The 22,409-nt window shown below is 50.5% G+C and overlaps 2 protein-coding genes across 2 annotated transcripts in view; one reads left to right on the forward strand and one right to left on the reverse strand.

Annotated features, from left to right (window-relative positions):
• Positions 1–2,492: 2,492 nt before the first annotated feature.
• LOC146198597 (deoxynucleoside triphosphate triphosphohydrolase SAMHD1-like) lies at positions 2,493–4,773 on the reverse strand. Its single transcript, XM_084594093.1, has one exon. The coding sequence runs from the start codon at positions 4,524–4,526 to the stop codon at positions 2,982–2,984; it is 1,545 nt and encodes a 514-aa protein (XP_084450219.1). The 5' UTR covers positions 4,527–4,773; the 3' UTR covers positions 2,493–2,981.
• Positions 4,774–5,222: 449 nt separating this feature from the next.
• The window catches only part of Myo31DF (Unconventional myosin ID), a 122,120-nt gene continuing 104,933 nt past the window's right edge, over positions 5,223–22,409 (forward strand). Inside the window, exon 1 of the mRNA XM_084594092.1 lies at positions 5,223–5,244. The gene's annotated coding sequence lies outside the window, so the exon portion shown is untranslated. The remainder of the gene's footprint in view (positions 5,245–22,409) is intronic.

A 22,409-nucleotide genomic window follows, 5' to 3' on the forward strand; every position in this document is an offset into this window, starting at 1 on the left:
TTCACTTTAAAGACCTTACTCGAGTTCCCTTATCTCTCCACTCAGCAGAGTCGCGCTCTTGGCAGGGCCAAATAGGGACGTGTTCTCAGAATAATTTCACCGACCGAGAATGGCACTCAGACGGGATAGCGCAATGCAGACACGGAAGTGGACGGCTGCAACTTGGGTGCGCGCTTGTCACTGGCACGTTTCCACAGAGCCAAGAACACATAACATGGTCAAGCTGCGCCTGTGTGTATATACATGTACCAGGAGGCACGTGCGTGGTATTGGGTCTATGACACGAAGCAAGACCGGCCAATGATATGAAGGTGTCCGTGCGAGCGTCCATACAGCCCCGATAACGCAGGCAGTGCAATGTGATTTTGCACGTGCGTCCTTCGCGTTAGCATGCTGAGCACGACGTGTGCTCCAGTGTGTTCGGAGCAAACCGAACCCTCGGAGCTTATTTGATGCGGTCAAAAAGATTTGTCCGCCTCTGTGGATTAGCGTAGCCAGAACATGAACCGCACTTGATTGGGGGTTCCTACACCCGCGTCGTCAGCTTACGCGTATTCCCCATGCCGCTCTTTCTCCGTGTTTTCAAACGCACGCTGACCGCTGCTGCCAATGAATGTTTACTAATTCATTCATTCGAAGATGTAATGGCAGCAGATTAAATGCGCTTTGTTGGGCACTTACAGTTACGGCAGACGCTACGTATTCTTTGTCCTTTACTCGTTTCCCACGGGCTCTCCTTTTATGAATAGATTCATCCATTTCTCGCAAAATATTTGATCCCATGAAGGCATTTTCATCGTGCCAAGGCATTACTTGAATCAATCAATAGGCACTATTGCATTAGAGGCGACCTGCCTCGTTTACCGCGAGATCATAATGTGAAACAGGCTTATTTTTGAGGAAAGCACATTAAATGAGAAGCAGTAATTATACTTCACCCTGTTCTAGCCCCTACCTTTGCACAAAGTCACTCGTGTTTGCACACACTGAGTTTGAAACCCAAAGAGAAGAGGAAAGATTGCCCCAATGCCAGAAAACCCAATGCGACAAAGCGTACCTCCTCCATGCAAAGGGGCAGAAGTGCAACAAATGTGGCGCCTTCCATAGCCTGAGTCGCTTTGGGACGTTAAATCCCGTAAACCAACTGCATATATATATATATATATATATATATATATATATATATATATATATATATATATATATATATATATATATATATATATATATATATATATATATACAAGTGAAAAATTGCTTAATACTGTTTCCAAGTTTATTTGTAGTCGACGTTTCGGCAGGAGCCCTGCCTTTCTCAAGACTCTCTGCCGAAACGTCGACTACAAATAAGCTTGGAAACAGTATGAAGCAATTTTTCACTTGTATGTAACCTCTAGCAACCAAGTACGTCTATTTACTTATGCTATACATATATATATAAACAGGGTGTCACACAACTTTCCCGATTATCTGATTATCAAAGGGAATAAAATAGATAATCGGGAAAGTTGTGTGACACCCTGTTTGAATTTAACTCTGGCCCATTAGTAACCAGCAATGCATGTCTATATATATATATATATATAGTGTGTGTGTGTGTGTGTGTGTGTGTGTGTGTGTGTGTGTGTGTGTGTGTGTGTGTGTGTGTGTGTGTGTGTGTGTGTGTGTGTGTGTGTGTGTGTGTGTGTGTGTGTGTGTGTGTGTGTGTGTGTGTGTGTGTGTGTGTGTGTGTGTGTGTGTGTGTGTGTTTGCGCGCGCACTCACACACACACACACCGCCGAGACTCAATGCAACGAAACAATATGAGTCCATCTTCTGGTACTGGTATGTCAGCAGCGGTTATAGACATAATGCGGAGAAGCCTACAGTTCCACCAGTTCCTACTTAAAGGGCCCATGGAACGGTACTCTCTGCAATATCCTAATGCGACAAATACATAGAGGTAGTGTTTGCGAGTATTCGAGTGAAACTTAGGCATTGCATGCAGCCTTTAATTTAGGAACAATTTTTAAATGTGTCCTGCCCATCGCTCGGAACCGATTAGGGCAACGCTTCCCGCGCGCGCCTCCTCCCGATGACGTCATTTAGACTTGCTGGGTACGTCCGCTGGTTAATCGCTTCTAAATGATGATGAAGGGACGGGGCATCGTGCGGCGCCGCCGCGACTTGTTTGTCTTCGTTTTTTTTCTTGATGGCGTAAGGGCACTGAGTAGAGGGTGGAGAGGACAAACATAATTTTTGATCACCGACACGTTCGGTGCTAATGAAACAAACTTAATATTTTTTTTTTCGTTGTGGAGACGATTGATGGGACACCTATTGCTTGCGTAAGTTTTCTAGTTCTAGTAAATAGCTTAGCATGGGCCGTTTCAGTTAGAGTTGAGATGCTGCGTAACCAACACAAAACACAGCACACGCCGTGAACTACCAGTGTGGTTAACATGACGGACCAAGCTGTCCTAATTCAGAAGTCGCTTCATATGTCAAGAAATATTTAAGAGGCGGCTCAGTCTAGCACAACACATTTATTCAAGCACATATAAGTTTTGCGGATGTAGGTAAATAACGTCCTATAATAACGCAGGACAAAAAATAAAAGTGCAGACATCAGGTTCGTTGCGGCCATATCCAGTTGTACAGTTCCTGAGCTCCCGTTAGCTCTCCGCTCACTATGCACTAACTTTACAAAGGCTCAGACCCAACATAACTGAAATTACTTGATAAACGGCAGTCACCATCACTAAAGCACCATTCTGTGTAACTGGTGCAAACGCTGTGTGTTTGCCACGTGAGACATTTTCTTGAACGGATTCGGTTGGATAGCACCGCATGGAAAATTCATTTTATATTGAAAGCAAAGCTTGATCGAGTTTGCTAATACAAAGGAAAGGTCAAAAGCGAAAATGCAAAAGTTATAAAAAAATCTGACCCAAATTCTGCGTCCTGTTATAGAATAAGCTCGTGGTGCCTCACCATTGTTTCATTGTCGTCTTGTCTTAGCCACTAGCCTTTGAATAGCATTCTTCACGTGACTTTCAAGCTCGCGACGTCGAGGTGCCCGCAAAATAAAGTGCCAGCGACGGTCTTCGAACTGTGACGGCGAAAAGAACGCGCTACCTAGACGGTTCAAGTCGCCAGCTCGAACTGCAACTTCCGGCTGAGACTTCCGATAAAACCATACTTTGCTTACGGGGTCTTCTTGGTCACGGCCCCAGTGCACCCTCTCCTTGTTCACGAAGAGGTCTTCCTGTAGTAATCGTACTCCCTCTGGCAGATCACTGAGAATTTCTGCGCGTAAATAGTCCTCCGTAAATCCTTCCCTATGCGGTACACTTCCCAAAAAGCGATACAGTGAGTCCGGCTCCCGAAATCTGCATTCCAGGGCATTCCAGATACTTCTGGCGCGCAGAACACCGGAGTCGTTGGAATGCGCGTAGCGCACTGACATTTCTACGAAACTATCAGTTAGTGACAGAAACAATTCCATCTGATCTTTTCCAGAACTTGAGAGGGCAACATCATGCGTCATTTTCCAGAGGCACAGTGGGCGGCCATCACCTTGAAAAACAAAGAGGCAGTTTTCGTCGGCCTGCCGAAGCGCGTCACATATCATGACCTCAGCAATGGCTACGAACGGGTGTCGGTAGATGGTGTAATGAAGTCTGCTGCGAGTTCGAAACATCTCATACACGTTCGCTACCTCCTTGTCACGAAATGCAATATGTGTCACACCGTTTTCGTCTGTAACAACTCGAGCGCTGCTTACGAGACGCTCGTACTCGAAGCCGCATTTCACGCCCACCGCGTGGCAGTCCCTCAAATAGTAGTCCCATTTGTCCACGTCGAGTCCGGAGTCGCAGTTACTCACTATTTGGTATATAAAATTCCTTGAAGGTTTTGCTTGTTCAACATTGGCCATGATGAGGTTCTTGATTAATTTCAAGTCGTCTAGAGTAAGCCCCTGTCCGAGGTGGCGTTCCCAGTAGTTCTTCAAATCATTGACAGAAATGAGATGGTCTAGCAGCTTACAGGACGTGGCCTCGTGACTCCATTCTACATCCTGAGTCCGCTCCATTTCCTGACTCTTGTGCGGAGGTCCGCTTCGGTAGAACCGCTCCCATACGTGCGAGAAGGGTCCGTGTCCCAAGTCGTGGCATAGGCCGGCAACTTCCAGACACAAGAGCTCCTTTTCTGTGATGTCCAGCTCCGGCTGGTTGTCTCGCAGGCGGGTTCCCAGGAGTCTTGCCAGGTAGGCCGTCCCAAGGCTGTGCTCGAAGCGACTGTGCGAGGCACCCGGGTAGACGTAAAAGGCCAGCCCCAGCTGCCGAATGTGACGGAGCCGCTGGAATTCGAGCGTGTCCACGATGCTGACCGATACAGGATGGAGGGAGATTTCGCCATGCACGGGATCCCAAAATACCTTATGAGTAAACCGCGACTGTGGGACAGCAGAACACTCCCCACTGGTACCGTATTCCGATGACTTGGTAGACAGCGTCCTGTCTTTCTCCTTGTCGGCCATCATCTGTATGCCGCCTTCACTCGCTCGAAGACAATTCCCAGGCGCTTCTCCGACCGTGTCGCTTATATACCGGCTGGCCTCGCAGTTGCTCTTGCAAATGGACCTTGAATCGTGGCGAAACGTCCGTAGTCATACCAAAAACCACCTTGCGACATTCCTTCGACCAATTAACGACAGCATCAGTGCTAGTATAGCTGCTCTCTTTCGTTAGCGTCCGCTTGCTTAACTCTGGTTACCGAAGGAACCGCAAAAATAAGCCGCTATTTCCAAGGCCCTTCGCCCCCCCCCCCCCCCCCTCTCCCACCGTCAGTATGCGTCACCTTAATGTAGACCGTATAGTTTCGGTTTCGCTTTTTTTTACCTTCGCGACAGCCTGCAGCGACAGTGGTTATAGTTATCGATTGTCCCTTGGCCTTCTCCCAGCCGAGGACAATTACGTACTGTTTGGAGCGCTGATTGATGCGTTCCCGGTTTTTATTGGTTGTGTTTGGAAGGCGCGTCACTGCTCTGGCTGCAACGCGTGCTTCCTTCCCGTCCGCCGGGTTTCTGCGTCCTAACTGCTCAATCAGCGATCGTCACGCGCTATTCGGAGCTTGTGGGACGGAGCCTACTCACGTTCCACGACACTGCATGTAAATAAGCTCCACTACAACAGCATCGTTCAAGAGCGAGGCCACGGTGGCCTATACGAAGATTTCGGCTGTTCTGCTTCTACATTCTTGTAAGTCGATCATAGTTATGCTTTTGACGGAACTGCGAAAAATCATTGTTTCCTCGCGGTATTTATCTTCTGGAAAGCAAATGGTTCGTGGCCTGTAAAATTTGAGAAATTTTTTCTGATGCGAACGGTTTCCCTTTTTGTTTTGTACAGCTTTTCGGTGAGGAGCATTACATAATTCAACCTGCAAATTTGTGGAGTACTTCATGAGAATTGAGCCAGCTCTCGTTGTTAGAATCCTTCACAGCAAAAGCTTTTTCCGCGAACTAACTTCTTGCAGAAAGCACTGTAACGAGGATGTACTGCCTCTTGCTCGCCTCGTCTCCGCACGCTTTGTTCTGTCATGTTTAATACGTGCCGCTTAGCCTGACGCCGGGCTGCTACCCGTAACTTTTTATTAGGATGAAATAACAAGGTGGATTTTAACCTTACATTTACTGGCCCAAACATAAATTAAATCGCGAAACGAAACGCTGAGAAACACACCGACCAAATATATTCAGTCCAGGTCAATCCATTCCCTTTCCATCCGCCAAAAAGAAGGAAAAAAGAATCATGGCAACGTGCTTCAGCTTATAAGTTATTTTGGGTAGTTTGCCACACTACGCACGTACGGCTTCTCCCGCTCTGTCTTCACAAACTGGACTTGGGTAGTATAAAACGCTGCTTCCCTCACTCGCCTAAACACCCGTCTGCTCCTCTAATGAGAACCGCCAGTGCTACGCACGAATTATGCCGGTGCAGTGAATCCGAGTATGCATCATATTCTCGAAGAATACTGCGGCATGAAGGAAATCCCCCTAAAATAGCGCGCCGCCCCATGACATCCTCCGAAAAAGGACACGCTAGAACCCTCCTCCCTAGCATGTCAGTGTACGTTAAAGAACACCAGGGGGTAGAAATTTCCGGAGTCCTCCATTGCGGCGTCTCTCATAGCCCGAGTCGCTTTGAGACGTTAAACCCTACAAACGAAACGAACACTCCTCCCTAGTGACGCGCAAACTGTATCGTAGTTTTGCATGTGAATACACTTACCTTCTCATTCGCTGTACCCTAACTAATGCCGACAATTTTTGCAGAAAGCTGCTATTATTTCAGACACAGCTCCACCGCTATTGCGAGCGATATAACGGCTGTCATTGATAACGTTTATCTTTTTTTCTTCCTATTTCGTTCCGTTTTGTGCGCAGTGCGTCGTAGCCAGTCGTCTGCTGGTATTTCACGATAAACTAACAGCTCCCAAGATTCCTGCAAAATTCTCAAACTATGGCCTCTCCGGCGTTAATCGTTTCCGGTTTTTAAGGTACTTTTATCCGAGTTCCACTACGTCTTTAGGCAAATTGATGATGTCGGCATAAAGGAAATTGTATTCTAAGTGTGAGAATAAGGCTCGAGTACCTGGTAGCTCATAGTTCCTCGCCCCTCTCCAAAAGTGTTACCTAAGAAAAAATTGCCGAAAGGATTAGCACAGCTAAGCACGGAATATCGTGCAGTAGAATCGCCTGCCCGGTCTTTCCGATGATTTGCTCTGCTGAACCACAACTAAACAATCCGATGACTCCTACTGCCGCCCTATAGTCTATCCCGTTGCTGATTTCGTCATCGAGCACGGTGATAATCTGCTTCAGACAATCCGAACGGGAAGAAAGCACGGACAACCTGTTCAGACACACGTATGCTGCACTATGGCACAGGTTCGTCGAATGCAGCTATGAGAGCCAGCCGTAGTAGAGCAAATGCGCTTGTTTTTGTGTTGTGTTGTGTTGTTTTGTGTTGAGTTGTGTTGCTTTTTGTTGTTGTGTTGATGTTGGGGTGTCGTGGTGGCTGTGGTGGGGGGGGGGGGGGGGGGGTAAAAAGGTAAATCAATATGCAGAAGACTAAGGTAATGTTCAATAGCCTAGGGAAAGAACAACAGTTTACGTTAGGTAGCGAAGCACTGGAAGTAGTAGCCGAATATGTCTACTTAGGACAAGTAGTAACCGCAGATCCGGACCATTAATGGGAAATAACAAGGAGAATAAGACTGGAATGGAGCGCATTTGGCAAGCACTCCCAGATTATGACTAGCAGCTTACCGGTATCGCTCAAGAGGAAAGTATACAACAGTTGCATCTTACCTGTACTTACCTACAGGGCTGAAACGTGGAGGCTAACAAAGAGGGTTCTAGTTAAGTTGAGGACAACGCAGAGGGCTATGGAAAGAAAAATGGTAGGGATAACGTTAAAAGATAGGAAGCGTGCAGAGTGGGTCAGAGAAATAACTCAAGTCACTGACATTCTAGTGGATATCAAGAAGATGAAATGGGCATGGGCAGGACATGTAGTGCGAAGAGAGGATAACCGATGGTCGCTTAGGGCAACAAACTGGATTCCAAGGGAAGGAAAGCGTAGCAGGGGGCGGCCGAAAGTTAGGTGAGCGGATGAGGTTAAGAAGTTCGCAGGGCTCAAGTGGATGCAGCTAGCATAGGGCCAGGTTAATTGGAGGTATATGGGAGAGAGGACTTCGCCCTGCAGTGGGTATAGTCAGGGTGAGGATGATGATGATAATGATTATGATGATGACATCGCACACACGCATCTCCGCTTCAACTCCATCGAAACGCAGCTGCCGGCAGTCGGGTTAAAACCCGGAAAACCTGTCATAATAAATAGCCGGGCATTTTAACCACTGGAACTTAAGCCACAACCACTTTGGGTAGCTATGTTCCCATCAAAGGTCAACATCGAGGTAAAAATTAACATCGAAGTTCAACTGGCGTGGGAAGTAGCTTAACGCGTGAGCAGCTGCGAGGCGAAACACATGATCGCTGACATCAATCTCGAGTGTATATAGAGGCTCGCCGCAGTCGCAACAACAATGAGGGGTGTGGGAAGGGTGGCTGATCCTGGCTATGGTGCTAGCCAACATATCCTGGCCCTGATTAGGCTGGGACAGGTAGGTCAACGCTGCTCGCGGCGGGGGCTAGCCTGCCACTGAATGTTGTAGGCCGTCATTGCACCCACCACCACTTCGGTGGTGGTGTACGACAGCTGTTGTTGCGGCGCGCGTCTTTCTCTCCCCCTTCTTTTTTCTTTCTTGTCTATTTTCTCTTCTGTCCGCACGTGGCAGCGGAGGTGGCTCAGCTACAGAGCCAGTAGCAGGCCCATGCATTTTTTTCTTTTTTCCTACAGCCACAACAATAGATAGATAGATGGATTTATTGAAAGGAAAAGGCAGAGAGGTTGGCCGGAATAATTCAAATCTGGCCTGCTACTCTGCACTGGGGAAGGGGAAGGAGAGAAGAATGAAAGTCATGATGGGTGACGATGTGGGAGAAGACATATGAAATACATGTACTGACACAGTAGCTTGCTTTACAAGCGCTACACACACACACACAACAACAACGTGTGTGTATGTGTGAAAAAACTTTATTGCAGGGAGGAAGCTTTAGGTAGCTGGGGCAACCTCTCGCAATCACTAGATAGGCTCCTCATTACAAGAACCCATTGGCGACCGCCGCGGCTCGGGCTCGGTGGACGAGGGCCAAGTCGGAGCAGCCGAGCAGAACTGCCACCCAGTCCTCCCGGGTGGGGTTCGGTTTGGGGTCGAGGTTCGGGGTTGATTGGCATGCCCATACCATGTGGAAGATGTCCGAAGATTTATCCGCACAGTGCGGGCATTTTCCTGTACAGGCAGGACCAAAGTGTTTTAAAACTGCCGGACCCAGCAGCGTTTTGGTGTAAAGACGGAGGAGTGTGCGTTCCTTCACTTTTGTAAGACCCTTACAAGGCTTGGGATAAATTGCATGGCCGAATTGGAATAACTCAGTAATTTCTTGAAAAGTGAGGGAACGATTGGGTTCGGGATGCGTATCAAAAGGATCTGAATGCGTTGCCCTGAGAGTGGGCGCGCGGGCGGCGGCGTTGTTGGCTGGAGCCCATACAGTCGTTCGAGACGCGGGAGCCCCGATGTCACTATATTGTGGCACGGGCAGAGGCTATTTATTTTTCTTTCCTTTTCATGCCTCAACATATTATATGTTTTGAAGGATGCGGTGCGCAAAGAGAGGAATGTATCCCTGTTTAATATTTCTGCACGCCTCTCTAGAGTCAGTGACGATGACTTGCCAGTCCTGGTCTGCGGCGGCTAACACGATGGCAACCTCTTCCGCATGTGTTATGTCTTGAACTCGGAACGTTAGGCCATTCACCACGACTTATTGCGAAAGCAATACTACGCTAGGTTTCGAGCCTTCAGCGTAGTTTGGTCCGGTAGTTACTCTTTACACCACGTCACTACTGACGTCATACCAGCGCCAAGTCGGCTCTTCACCGTAGCGTGGCTCGTAGCCACGCCGGGCGTTTCGCGCTTCTCCCACTGGGTGCGCTGGGGTCTAAAAGGTGGTAGGGTGCCTCGATGCGCGCGCCCCCCCTAGGCCTTCATTGCACCCGCCACTGCTTCGATGGTGGGCGACGGCTGCTGTTGAGGCGCGCGTCTTTCTCTCCCTCTTCTTTTTACTTTATTCTCTGTTTTCTCTTCTGTCCGCACGAGGCAGCGGATATGGCTCAGCTACAGAGCCAGTAGCAGGCCCGTGCATTTTCTTTTCCTTCTTCATACAGCCACAACAACAACCTCCGCCGCTCCGGAGCGCGAGGGCGCGCGCATCGAGGCACCTGGTGTCGTCTTCCATTGGACACTTCGCAAAATTTCAGTAGGGGGAGGGTAAACCCCCTCACCACCAAAATTTTAACACAAGGAGTGATTGATTTTAACACAAGGAGTGATTGATAGGACGATCCCCGACTACTGTGCCGGAGTACCCGGGTTTGAACCCGACCTCGGCGGCTGCGTTTCGATGGAGGCGAAACGAAGAGGCGTCGTGTGCTGTGCGATGTCAGCGCACGTTAAAGATCCCCAGGTGGTCGAAATTACTCCGTAGCCCTCCACTACGGCTCCTCTTTCTCTCTTTCCACTTTCACTCCCACCTTCCTCCCTTCCCTTACGGCGTGGTTGCGGTGTCCACAGAAAACAAGTGAGACAGTTACCGCGCCTTTCCCTTCCTATAAATAAATCAATAAATCAGTTGATAGGACGATCAACATCATCTGGACCCCGGCGCACGAATCTGTCAGCGGTAACGAGGCGGCCCACAGTGCAGCTCGAGATCTCTACCTCCGAGCTGTACAGGATGGCTCGGCTCAGGCAGAACATAATAGAGAAGGGCGATTAATCTCGTATCAAGACATTACAGAACACTACAGGCAATGCCGGAGGCGTTTCCCCCCACCAAACACGGCGTTAAATAGAGGTCAGGCAATGGCGTGGAGACGCCTGCAGACTGGAGTATACCCAAACCCAGTACTAAATAAACATATCCGATCGGACTGCGAGGACGATAAATGTAAAAAGTGTGGGGCGAGAGGAACCCTCGACCATATAATTTGGGAGTGCGCTTACTCCCCAGGCAGGGCGCAAAACGTTAGCAGTAGGGAAGCCTGGGAAACCTTATTGCGAAGCTCGGACCCTGAGCTCCAACTCACCGCCGTCCAACTGGCAGCAGAGGCCGCCGGCGAAACCAAACCGGCCAGCATCTAATGCGACCATCCCGTGCGGCTGGGCCGCTAAGTCCCCTCCCCCTTAAAGGGGGGTGAGACAGAGCGGCCCAGGCGGTGTGGTCCTTCTCTGTTGGACAATAAAAGTTTTCAACAACAACAACATCGCCTCTCTTTTGGATTAGAAAACATTTATTTAGTCAACATGCAGATGCAGACGGTCGGCTCTAGATGGCCTCTCCATGGCTGGCGGCGACCTTAGTGGCCCACTCGATGGCCAAGGCTTGAATGCCCGGGTCCGAGCTGACCAGAACGGCCTCCCATCGCTCAAGAGAAGGAATTTGTACTAGATCTTCCAGTGGAGGTTCTTCTTTACATTGCCATAGTATGTCATCATACGTGGCGGTTTCGCCACAGAACCTGCACGCGGGGTTAAAGTCATCCGGGTACATTTTTGCTAATAGGTAAGGGCTAAGAAAGGATCTCGTCTGGAGTCTCCTCCAACCGGTCTTCTGTGCCTTATCCAACGTTTTGTCAGGTGGTGAAAATTTGTGCCGTTCCAATCTGTAATGACTTGTGATATCGTGGAAAGATGCCAGCCCCTCCTTGGAGTGATGCATGGATACGAAGGACCCACCGACTCGGTTGACGAAACCTCGAGCCATGTTGTGGGCCGCCTCATTTCCCGGATTCCCCGAGTGAGCCGACACCCATATCACCTCAATTTCTCTGTATGGTTGCCTGGTCAGTTTCAGTATTTTCTGCGCTGCAGTTGATATTCTGCCCCCCGCAAGGCTACGGACAGCAAATTTAGAATCGGAGAAGATTGTATCCGCGTCGGTGCTAGCTATGGCTAGTGCCACGGCTGCCTCTTCCGCAGTTTCAGATTTTGTCACTACCGACCCTGATGCCTGCAGCCGCCCGTGCACGTCCACCATCGCCAGTGCGAACGCTCCTCTTGTTGCGTATTCTGCCGCGTCAACATAGACAGCTCCTTCGCTCGTTGCATATTTTTCGTGTAGAGCTATTGCCCTAGCTTTCCTCTTTCCTTCATGGTAAGAAGGGTGCATATTCTTTGGTAGTGGTTTAATCGTCAGTCGCTTGTGAAGGAGTTTGGGTAGCTGTGTTTTCGTGTCCTCGGGTGGAAGTTCCACGCCTATACCTAGACGCTCCAGTATGGCTCTGCCTAACTTAGTGCGCTTAAGCCGTTCTTTTTGCATTGTGAGGTGAGCCTCCTTGAGCTCCTCTAGTGTATTATGTATTCCCAGTCCCATGAGTCTTTCTGTCGATGTGTAGTTCGGCAGCCACAGTGCTGCCTTGTATGCTTGCCTAATTATTGTCTCGGCTTTGGCTTTCTCCGCAGCATCTATAGTTTTAGGTATGGTAGCGCATACACCATCCTGTTCAGGACAAATGCCTGCACTATCCTACAGAGGTCTTTTTCTTTGACTCCTCTCCTACGGTTGGCGATTCTTTTGATTAGCCTAATTGACATATTAACTGATGTTTTCAGCTTTTGCAGGGTGTCTTTGTTTTTCCTGTTAGCTTGTAGATACAGCCCTAAGATCCTTATTGACTGCACCTCCTTGATTGGAAGTCCCCCCACGCACACGTTAAGCGGGGTTGGGGGCGCTTGGCTCCTGGAACCGGGAACCCTGGGTATGGGTCTGATGACCAGTAGCTCTGATATTGGGTGTGAGCATGATAGGCCTGAAGGACCTGAGAGCTCTGCGATAGTGTCTACCGCGCGTTGCAACGTTTCCTCTATCTGACCGTCATTCCCGTTGGTGGTCCAGAGTGTGATGTCAACTGCGTAGAATGGATGTCTCAGCCCAGGAATGGCTTCCAGTCGGGGTGGAAGCTTTATGCTTTCGCGATCTCCTAGGCTTAACTATAGCTAAGCCACTGAATTTTGGAAATGCCGAAACAACGTAAGGAGCGTCTTTCGAAACACCGCCGCGACGATGCTGCAGGGCGTGAGCGACGACAGAATGGCCGCCACCGCCGATTCGGCGTTCCTGTCCTTCAGCTGTCGCTTCACGCTAGGTTTAACCGAAGCTAAGTCACATCCAATTTTTATCTATCCGCATCGAACACATGAGTCCTCATCTAGGCAACAGTTTCTTCAATTACTAAGGAAGCTCTCATGATAACCAGACTGTTAAATAAATCGACTATCTCTCCCAAGGAATCAGTATTGATGTTTTTTGGAGGTTAACGTGCAAAAGTGACATAAGCTATCACAGAAGCCACGGAAGGCTCAAGGTAATTTGAACACCTAGGTTCTTTAAATTGCCCTGACCTAGGTGGTTCTGGCTGAACACGGTCGCGTTGCGTTTCAGCACCGCCGGAACGCGGCCGTGGCAGGAATGGAACTCGGTTCAACAGGACGAAAGGCCAAACGACTGAGCGTCCGCGGTGGCTCAGTAACTATAGAACACATAAAAATACAGTCGACATTCATCGCCGCTACCGTCGATCACCTCGGAGGCAAGAACTGCCCACACCCCGCAGTGCTCATCATGTGAAACTCGCGAATAGTTTAGAAATCCAAAGGCCATTAAAAAAAAAAACTGATTTATTTATAGGAAGGGAAAGGCGCGGTAACTGTCTCACTTGTTTTTCTGTGGACACCGCAACCGCGCCGTAAGGGAAGGGAGGAAGATGGGAGTGAAAGTGGAAAGAGAGAAAGAGGAGCCGTAGTGGAGGGCTACGGAGTAATTTCGACCACCTGGGGATATTTAACGTGCGCTGACATCGCACAGCACACGACGCCTCTTCATTTCGCCTCTCCGCGTCCTGCATGGAAAAAAAGAGAGAGAGAGAGAGAAACGAGAGCCCGGACTTTATTTACACTTGAGTCCTCTTATCATTCCACTCAGCACGCAAAGTCCCGTTGACAAGTCCATGTGCGTTCGGCGAAGATGCTGTTGCCGTCCAAGCGCAAATCTCAAACGGAGACACGGAAGTTATAGACAGTTGCGGCTACGTTGCGCGCTTCTCACTGGCACGTTTCCAGAGTGCAGAGGCCAACGCAGATATGGCGATCAAGCTGTGTCTGCGAGTACGAGAGAAGGGGGCAGTGGCACGAGATAAGAACGGTCAGCAACACGTCAAAGGGTTCCGCACGAGCGTCATATAGCAGCCCCGTTTACGCAGGCAATGCAACGTGACACTGGTTGCGTTAGCTCGCGTGAGCTTGCTGATGCCGCAAGACTCTAAGCTTATTCGGTGTGGCCATAGTGTCATAGTGTTTTGTCGGCCTCTCAGGACTAAGTTAGAAGGACTTCTTGTTAGGCGAGTTGGCGTTTGGCTTTTTCTGTGGTTAAATTGCGCACAATTAAAGACGAGCACAGGAAAAACAATGAAGAGGGAAAGAGCACAGAATATAACGGGTTTAATTCTTTTCATTGCTGCTTACGTTGTCTGTGTGCACGTGTGCCTGAAGATAAGAAGAGAGGGCAAATCAAGCCAGCGCACAAGCAAACAAAAGCTGCGCATTATAGAGTGCAACATGTGTCATTAATGCGGTCATCGTCCGTTACATCGATGTAATGCACATCTAAAAGCTACATTGTATTTAAAGAAAAAAACTGATTTCTTTATAGGAAGGGAAAGGCGCGGTAACTGTCTCACTTGTTTTTCTGTGGACACTGCAACCGCGCCGTAAGGTAAGGGAGGAAGGTGGGAATGAAAGTGGAAAGAGAGAAAGAGGAGCCGTAGTGGAGGGCTACGGAGTAATTTCGACCACCAGGGGATCTTCAACGTGCGCTGACATCGCACATTAAAGATCCCCCTACATTGTATTTACTCATGCTGTTGCGACTGTAGGAAGAAGGAAAAGAAACTACACGGGCCTGCTACTGGCTCTGTAGCCACCTCCGCTGCCTCGTGCGGACAGGAGAAAATAGAAAAAATTCTAGAAGGCACTTTGGAACACTAAAGTACGATGAGGCGAAAGCCATTATAGCGCGGTGGATCGTAGCCCGCTACTACGGCACTTCTATCCCCCTCTCTTCTTTCACTCCCACCTTCCTCCCTTCCTTTACGGCGTGGTACTATGTCCGCGGAGAGAATGGTGGCTGTTCCTGGCCCCACGGGGCTGGGACGGTAGGTCAACGTCGCTTTCGGCGGCGGCTAGCCAGCCACCGAATTTTTATCAGCTGTAGGCTGTCATGTTGTTGTTGTTTTGGCTGTAGGAAGAAGGAAAAGAAAATGCACAGACCTGCTACTGGCTCTGTAACTGCGCCACCTCCGCTGCCTGATTTAAAAAAAAACTGATTTATTTATAGAGAGGGAAAGGCGCGGTAACTGTCTCACTTGTTTTCTGTGGACACCGCAGCCGCGCCGTAAGGGAAGGGAGGAAGGTGGGAGTGAAAGTGGAAAGAGAGAAAGTGGAGCCGTAGTGGAGGGCTACGGAGTAATTTCGACCACCTGGGGAACCGCGCTGTAAGGGAAGGGAGGAAGGTGGGAGTGAAAGTGGAAAGAGAGAAAGAGGAGCACCTCCGCTGCCTAATGCAGACAGAAGAGAAAATAGAGAAGAAAGAAAAGGAAGAGGGAGAGAAAGACGCGCGCTGCAACAACAGCCGTCGTCCACCACCGAAGCGGTGGCGGGTGCAATGACGGCCTACAACAGATAAAAATTCTGTGGCAGGCTAGCCCCCGCCGCAAGCGGCGGTGACTTACCTGTCCCAGCCCCATCTGTCACTGCACCCGCCACCGATTAGGTGATGGACGACTGCTGTTGCGGCGCGCGTCGGCGTGGGAGGTGGTGAAGGGTGGCAGTTCCTGGCCCTACGGGGCTGGGATGGTAGGTCAACGCCGCTTGCGGCGGGGGCTAGCCAGCCACTGATTTTATCTGTTTATTTTTATTGCACTCGCCAGCACTTCGGTGGCGGTGGACGACGGCTGTTGTTGCGACGCGCGTCTTTCTCTCCCTCTTCTTTTTTCTTTCTTGTCTTTTATCTCTTCTGTCCGCATGAGGCAGCGGAGGTGGCTCAGCTACAGAGTCAGTAGCAGGCCCGTGCATTTTCTTTTCTTTCTTCCTACAGCCAAAACGACAACGCGCGTCTTTCTCTCCCTCTTCTTTCTTCTCTGCTTTGTCTCTTCTGTCCGCACGATACAGCGGTGGTGGCTCAGCTATGCGATGTCAGCGCACGTTAAAGATCCCCGTGTGCTGTGCGATGTCAGCGCACGTTAAAGATCCCCAAGTGGTCGAAATTACTCCGTAGCCCTCCACTACGGCTCCTCTTTCCACTTTCACTCCCATCTTCCTCCCTTCTCTTACGGCGCGGTTGCGGTTTCCACTGAAAAACAAGTGAGACAGTTACCGCGCCTTTCCCTTCCTATAAATAAATCAGTTTTTTGGTGGCTCAGCTACAGAGCCAGTAGCAGGCCCGTGCATTTTCTTTCCCTTCTTCCTACAGCCACAACAACATGTGTTCGCGGAGAATTTGTAAGACGCCCGACTACTGTGCCGGAGTTCCCGGTGTTACATTTGGGGGTCGCGAGTGCCGGGGTTGCGTACCGCTGCGGCGCGCGGCCCCTCGGTAGCGTTGGCCTGGCGGCTCCGTGGACGGCGGACGGCATCAAAGGTGCCAGCAAAGACGAGGCGTTTACTAACGAAACAACCTTTACTGCAACATCATGAAGAAACGGGCAGTGAAGCTGACCCGGAGAGATTACAGACACTCTCACACAGCTGGTGTCTAGCGTCGTGCCAACGGCGCGTCAAAGTAGTCTCTGTCCCAGCGGAGTCGGCCGCTGCTTTTTATAGGTTTTCCCGTTCACAGGGAAAGGGTAAACCCTCACAGGAAAGGGAGAGCCAAACATGTTGGTTCACGACGAATGACTCAATCGCAGGTGTTCCGACCTCATCTCCTCCACCTCCTGCAGACAGGAGAGGGCGACGCACTTTCCCTCGAGCTCCAGGCTTGGCCAGCTTTTGCACACACACGCACGCACACACATTTGGCGCGTGGCAGGAACACGCTGAGACTTGTCGGCGGGAGGAAGCGTTGCGCGGCCGATGAACGGCGTCGAAATGGCCGATCCGCTCGCGGTTCTGCCTGTTGCTATGCGGTGGTCGCGTCAGCTGTCCCACTTCTCGGGGGAGAAACGTAACAGACTGCCCCGCCGGGGGAGGGAGATCCCGAAGGGCAGGGGACTGCATCCGCTGTCCGGAGGGATCGGGATGTTGCTGCTAGCCGGGGTCGTCCAACTCAGCTTCTCTTGAGCTCAAACAGCCTGAAGAAGTCCTTGGCAAGTCCGGGTTTCCAAGGCACTCTGCAACTTGTCTTCAGGAGAGATTTCTGGCAACCCACAACGTCACAACCACGCTAAAACCTCAACCGTTCAGCCAGCAAGCACGGCACAAACTTCACTAAGTTTTGCCAGACTATTTCCCTCTTATGCCCCCATCTATATTAAAGGGCAGCTTAGCAGCACTTGGAACGCGTCCACAAATTTGAAAATCGCATTTTCAAAACAGCACTTCAAACAAAGATAATACAATACAAATGTTCAAAATCCTATGCCAGGAAGAAAAACACCAAGAAGTGAATACAGGCTTCTTCTCACGTTATGGGCTCCGACTTAAGCCATCGGCGTTACCATTGAGATCACCCTTTTCACTAAAACCTCGGTTGTCCGTTTCACGGAGCAACCTTACCTTCCTGTTTCTGTGCGAAGAAACGCATGAGCATGAGTCGCTCATTTTTCTAAACAATCTACCCCTCTCCTTACGTGTGGCGCACCAATCACGCATTTTCTTTGCACGGGCGCATTTGTGCCTTTGGGATAGTCGCTTTCTCTTTCGCGATAGCTTCATCTTTCTCGCTTCTTTCTCGCGCCTGCCTTTCCGTTTTTTTCTACGGCAGCACTGAAACACATGCTTTGTGCTTTCTTTTCGCAATCTTTGGAGTTTGCTCTCCTTACGATGGCAGCATTCTTTCTCGCGCCTGCCCTTTCGCGTTTTTCGTCGGCAGCACGGGAATACTAGCCTTCCGCTTTCTTTCTGCAATCGTTTGCTTGCTCTCCTTACGACGGCAGCAATCTTTCTCGTGCCTGCCCTTCCGCATTTTTCGGTGGCAGCACTTAAATACTCTAGTCCTACTTTCTTTCGGCGCGAGCTCTGGTAAGCTAGCGGTAACCGGAGCTAGTAGGATACCGGTGTCGTCAAAGTGGTCAAAGTGCGGCGCCGCGTCTGCACCGCGGCCAGCAGCGCATGACTCATTTTCAGTCAATTCCGAACCACAACTACGGCTGACGTCAGTCCCACTTCTAGGCATTTGCTCTGGCAGCGCCGCGGCTGCATCGCTTGACTCACTTTCATTCAAATCCGAACAACCGCTCATGCCAGCCCTCAAGCTAGGCATTTCCTCTGGCGGCTCGCCACTCACGTTACAGGGGTCCTCCGATGAGCCGCATTGCTCAGCGCTAACCGGCGCACGATCAAGCTCATTCGACAGCTGGGGCGCTTCGGATAGCGTGAGGGTCATGTGTGCTACGTCCGCGTTCGCACTGGGGTTGCTTTCGCGAATACAACCTAGCGTGGTATCAGGGCACGAACGATTCTGACTCTGCTCTGGTCGCTCGCTGTCGCCTTCGCAAGTCTCGCTCTCTACAGCGGACGCGCACTCCTCGTCGGTCTGCCCTGGCTGATCACAACTCGCGGGCTGCGCAGTTTCCCTGATTGGCACTTCGTTTTTCTGCGTGCCCTGCTCTACGACACAGCTGATTTCAGAAACTGAAAGTTTCTCATTTTCAAGCTGGCTTCCTTCTCCGCCACGCTCTACACAAGCTTCTGCATTGAGAGGCGGTTCAGTTATTAACAGTTCCCCACTCTCGTGTGATGGAACTGTATCTCCTACAGCTACTTGGGTCGGCATGCAGTTCACCTCGCTTAACGGCGTCACTTCGGACTTCTCGCCGATTAAGCATGTGCTAACCGTCTCAGCTAGTGGCTCGACCAAGGTAACAGGATACTCTTCTGTTCGAGGCTCGGTCGGCTCGCTACTGCGGTCACATTGCTCGGCCGCTTCCCCAAGCTGTTTCTCACACTCCGGTGCAAATTCGATTTGCTCCGGAACTTCCGCACTGTTTAGCCATTCGCTTACAGCGGCTTTCAACTGATAGGCCAAATCAAAGTATGCCTCGTTACAATGTTTCTCGCTCTCATATCTCTTCCGAAGATCCTGAGGCGTTATCAGATATCGTATCAGCAATGACTCTTTTAGTTCATCGTAATTTTTCAAGCGGTCGCCAACCAATCGCTCGATTTCTTCCGACGCTTCAGCGGAGAGAAGAGCTACCAACTTCTGCGCCCAACTATCTCGCTCGAAGCGTTTACTTCTACAGACATTCTCAAAGTCTGCCAAATACTCGGCCACATCCTCGGCAATGAGGAACGGTGGCGGACCATCTCGCGGTATTGAACCGTTACACTGAATGGCATTGCAAGCTTTAATCCTTTCCACGCTCATTCTATGTGCTGATATCTCCAGCTGCATCAGTTTCCTTACGCGAGCGTCCTCTTTCTCGAAACGTTCCCTACGTTCACGCATCTCTTTCTCGTGACGTTCACGTTCCTCTTTCTCGTGACGTTCTCTACGTTCACGTTCCTCTTGACGTTCGTCAATGATCTCAAGGCATTCCAAAAGCTCGTCATCTTCAGCTTCCAACTCAAGAATAGCCTTTAACACTTCTGGTTTTCTGAGTTTGTCTGACAAATTCAGACCCAACTCCTCCGCAAGCTCCAGCAATTTCGGTTTGCGCAACGACTTCAAATCCAAACCCATGGCTGTTCCGAGTGCTGCCTTCTCTACCGCCCACTATTGCCTTGCTGCAATTAACCCAGCAACAACGACAACACAATTACCAGCTCTGTTCTCTACTTAACAAAAGCCTGGCAAAACTCAGCAGAAGAAAGTCCCGCACTCACCAAACCTCGCAGCCAAGAATCCAACGCAGTCGTTCCGCTGCAGGCAACCAGTCATCACACAGGGCTCGTTGCACTGCTCCCGCCTTTTCGCTGAGCTGCTTTGATTCACGAGTCACGCCTCGGACATCTCCGCTCTTCCCACCAGATGTTGCACCTCGGTCAGGCCTAGCTCGTTTCACCGACCACGGTCACTGCTTGGTCGTCCTCGTCTCTCCGCTTTCCGCTGTTCACCAGTTGTTGGACGACGGTATCGCCTGGCTCGTCCCTCCAACCACGGTTACGGCTTGGTCGTCGTCATCCCACCGCTGTTCACCAATTGTTAGATTTGGGGGTCGCGAGTGCCGGGGTTGCGTACCGCTGCGGCGCGCGGCCCCTCGGTAGCGTTGGCCTGGCGGCTCCGTGGACGGCGGACGGCATCAAAGGTGCCAGCAAAGACGAGGCGTTTACTAACGAAACAACCTTTACTGCAACATCATGAAGAAACGGGCAGTGAAGCTGACCCGGAGAGATTACAGACACTCTCACACAGCTGGTGTCTAGCGTCGTGCCAACGGCGCGTCAAAGTAGTCTCTGTCCCAGCGGAGTCGGCCGCTGCTTTTTATAGGTTTTCCCGTTCACAGGGAAAGGGTAAACCCTCACAGGAAAGGGAGAGCCAAACATGTTGGTTCACGACGAATGACTCAATCGCAGGTGTTCCGACCTCATCTCCTCCACCTCCTGCAGACAGGAGAGGGCGACGCACTTTCCCTCGAGCTCCAGGCTTGGCCAGCTTTTGCACACACACGCACGCACACACATTTGGCGCGTGGCAGGAACACGCTGAGACTTGTCGGCGGGAGGAAGCGTTGCGCGGCCGATGAACGGCGTCGAAATGGCCGATCCGCTCGCGGTTCTGCCTGTTGCTATGCGGTGGTCGCGTCAGCTGTCCCACTTCTCGGGGGAGAAACGTAACACCGGGTTCGAACCCGACCACGGCGGCTGCGTTTCGATGGAGGCGAAATGAAGTGGCGTCCGTGTGCTGTGCGATGTCAGCCAACACCGGTGGTGTTGTGCCAGCGCACGTTGAAGATCCCCAGGTGGTCGAAATTACTCCGTTGCCCTCCACTCAACTGTTGCTCCACTACGGCTCCCCTTTCTCTCTTTCCACTTTCACTCCCACCTTCCTCCCTTCCCTTACGGCGCGGTTCAGGTGTCCACAGAGCAAGCGTGACAGATACTGCACCTTTCCCTACCTGTGAACCAATTATTCAATTAAGTAATTAGGCCGCGGAGAATTGTGGCAGATACTACACCTTTTCTATCCTGTTAATTTCAAACGCCGCTGATGCCTGCTGCACTAACGCCTCCTAGGTATCTGGGTCTGATTCTGTTTGCTGTGTGGTGCGGCGTTCGATAAGCGGCAAATGACAGGCGCCGCACTGACGCCTGGAAGCTGACCTTGAATAGCCTAGTGACGACATGACCTGTCGTGACGGTACGTCACGCACCCGTTGTCGAACACAACCAGCATTCCATTGAACGCATCAAAGTTCACCAGCGTTCTATATAATTCGTTTATAGGGAAGGAAAGGCGCAGTATCTGTATCTCGCGAAATCCCGCTTATCATCCTCACGGTAGACGAGGGGAATTATGAAGAGCGTCTCACGAGCTCGATTCTGGTGTAACTGTGTATTGACATGTTCCGGGATGCGACCAGGTTAAATTGGCTCGAAGTACTTCCATGCAATAAAGAAAAAATCTGGGACGTGGCGTAGTTCGTAAAGCGCTCGGCTGGGGATCCAGTGGATGGAGGTTCGATTTCCGGGGGAAAAAAGGTTTATTCATTTATTTTTAACTCTCGCTCTCGAAAGCGTGACACCTCTGCTGACAACCTTCTACTGACAGTCTTCTGTCGACAACGATGAGGCATTAAAGGACTGATTGATTTACAGGAAGGGAAAGGCACGGTAACTGTCTCACTTGTTTCTTGTGGACACCTGAACCGTGCCTTAAGGGAAGGGAGGAAGGTGGGAGTGAAAATGGAAAGAGAGAAAGAGGAGCCGTAGTGGAGGGCTACGGAGTAATTTCGACCACCTGGGGATCTTTAACGTGCGCTGACATCGCGCAGCACACGGACGCCTCTTCGTTTCGCCTCCATCGAAACGAAGCCGCTGATTTATTTTATTGATTTATTTATTGGAAAGGAAAGGCGCAGTCACTGTCTCACTTATTTTCTATGGACACCGCAACCGCGCCGTAGGGGAAGTGAGGGAGGTGGGAGTGATAGTAGAAAGAGCGAAAGAAGAACCGTAGTGGAGGGCTGCGGAGCAATTTCGACCACATGGGGACGCAGCCGCGCTTTCGCCTTAAAAGTAAGAAAAAGAGGGAGAGAGAAAGACGCGCGTCGCAACGGCCGTCGTCCGCTACCGAAACGGTGGTGTGTGCAATAACGGCCTACAACAGGTACAACCACCGGTAGCAGACTAGCCCCCGCTTCAAACGGCGGGGACCTACTTATCCCAGCCCCGTAGGTCCAGGAGCATCCGCCCTCCGATCCCCTATTTACTTCTGTCTGGAATATGCTCGTGAGCCATAGCTGACAACAGTTGCAAGTAATGCAATCTGCCGGCAAGTTCTCTCCTCCTTTATTCCGAAATGACTATACACACTCTCCTGCGAGTTCAGGCGGTAGGGGGAGAAATTTTGTAAAGA

This window comes from Amblyomma maculatum, chromosome 2, assembly GCF_055883805.1.
Source record: "Amblyomma maculatum isolate TAMU_Amacu chromosome 2, ASM5588380v1, whole genome shotgun sequence".
Lineage (NCBI taxonomy): Eukaryota > Metazoa > Arthropoda > Arachnida > Ixodida > Ixodidae > Amblyomma > Amblyomma maculatum.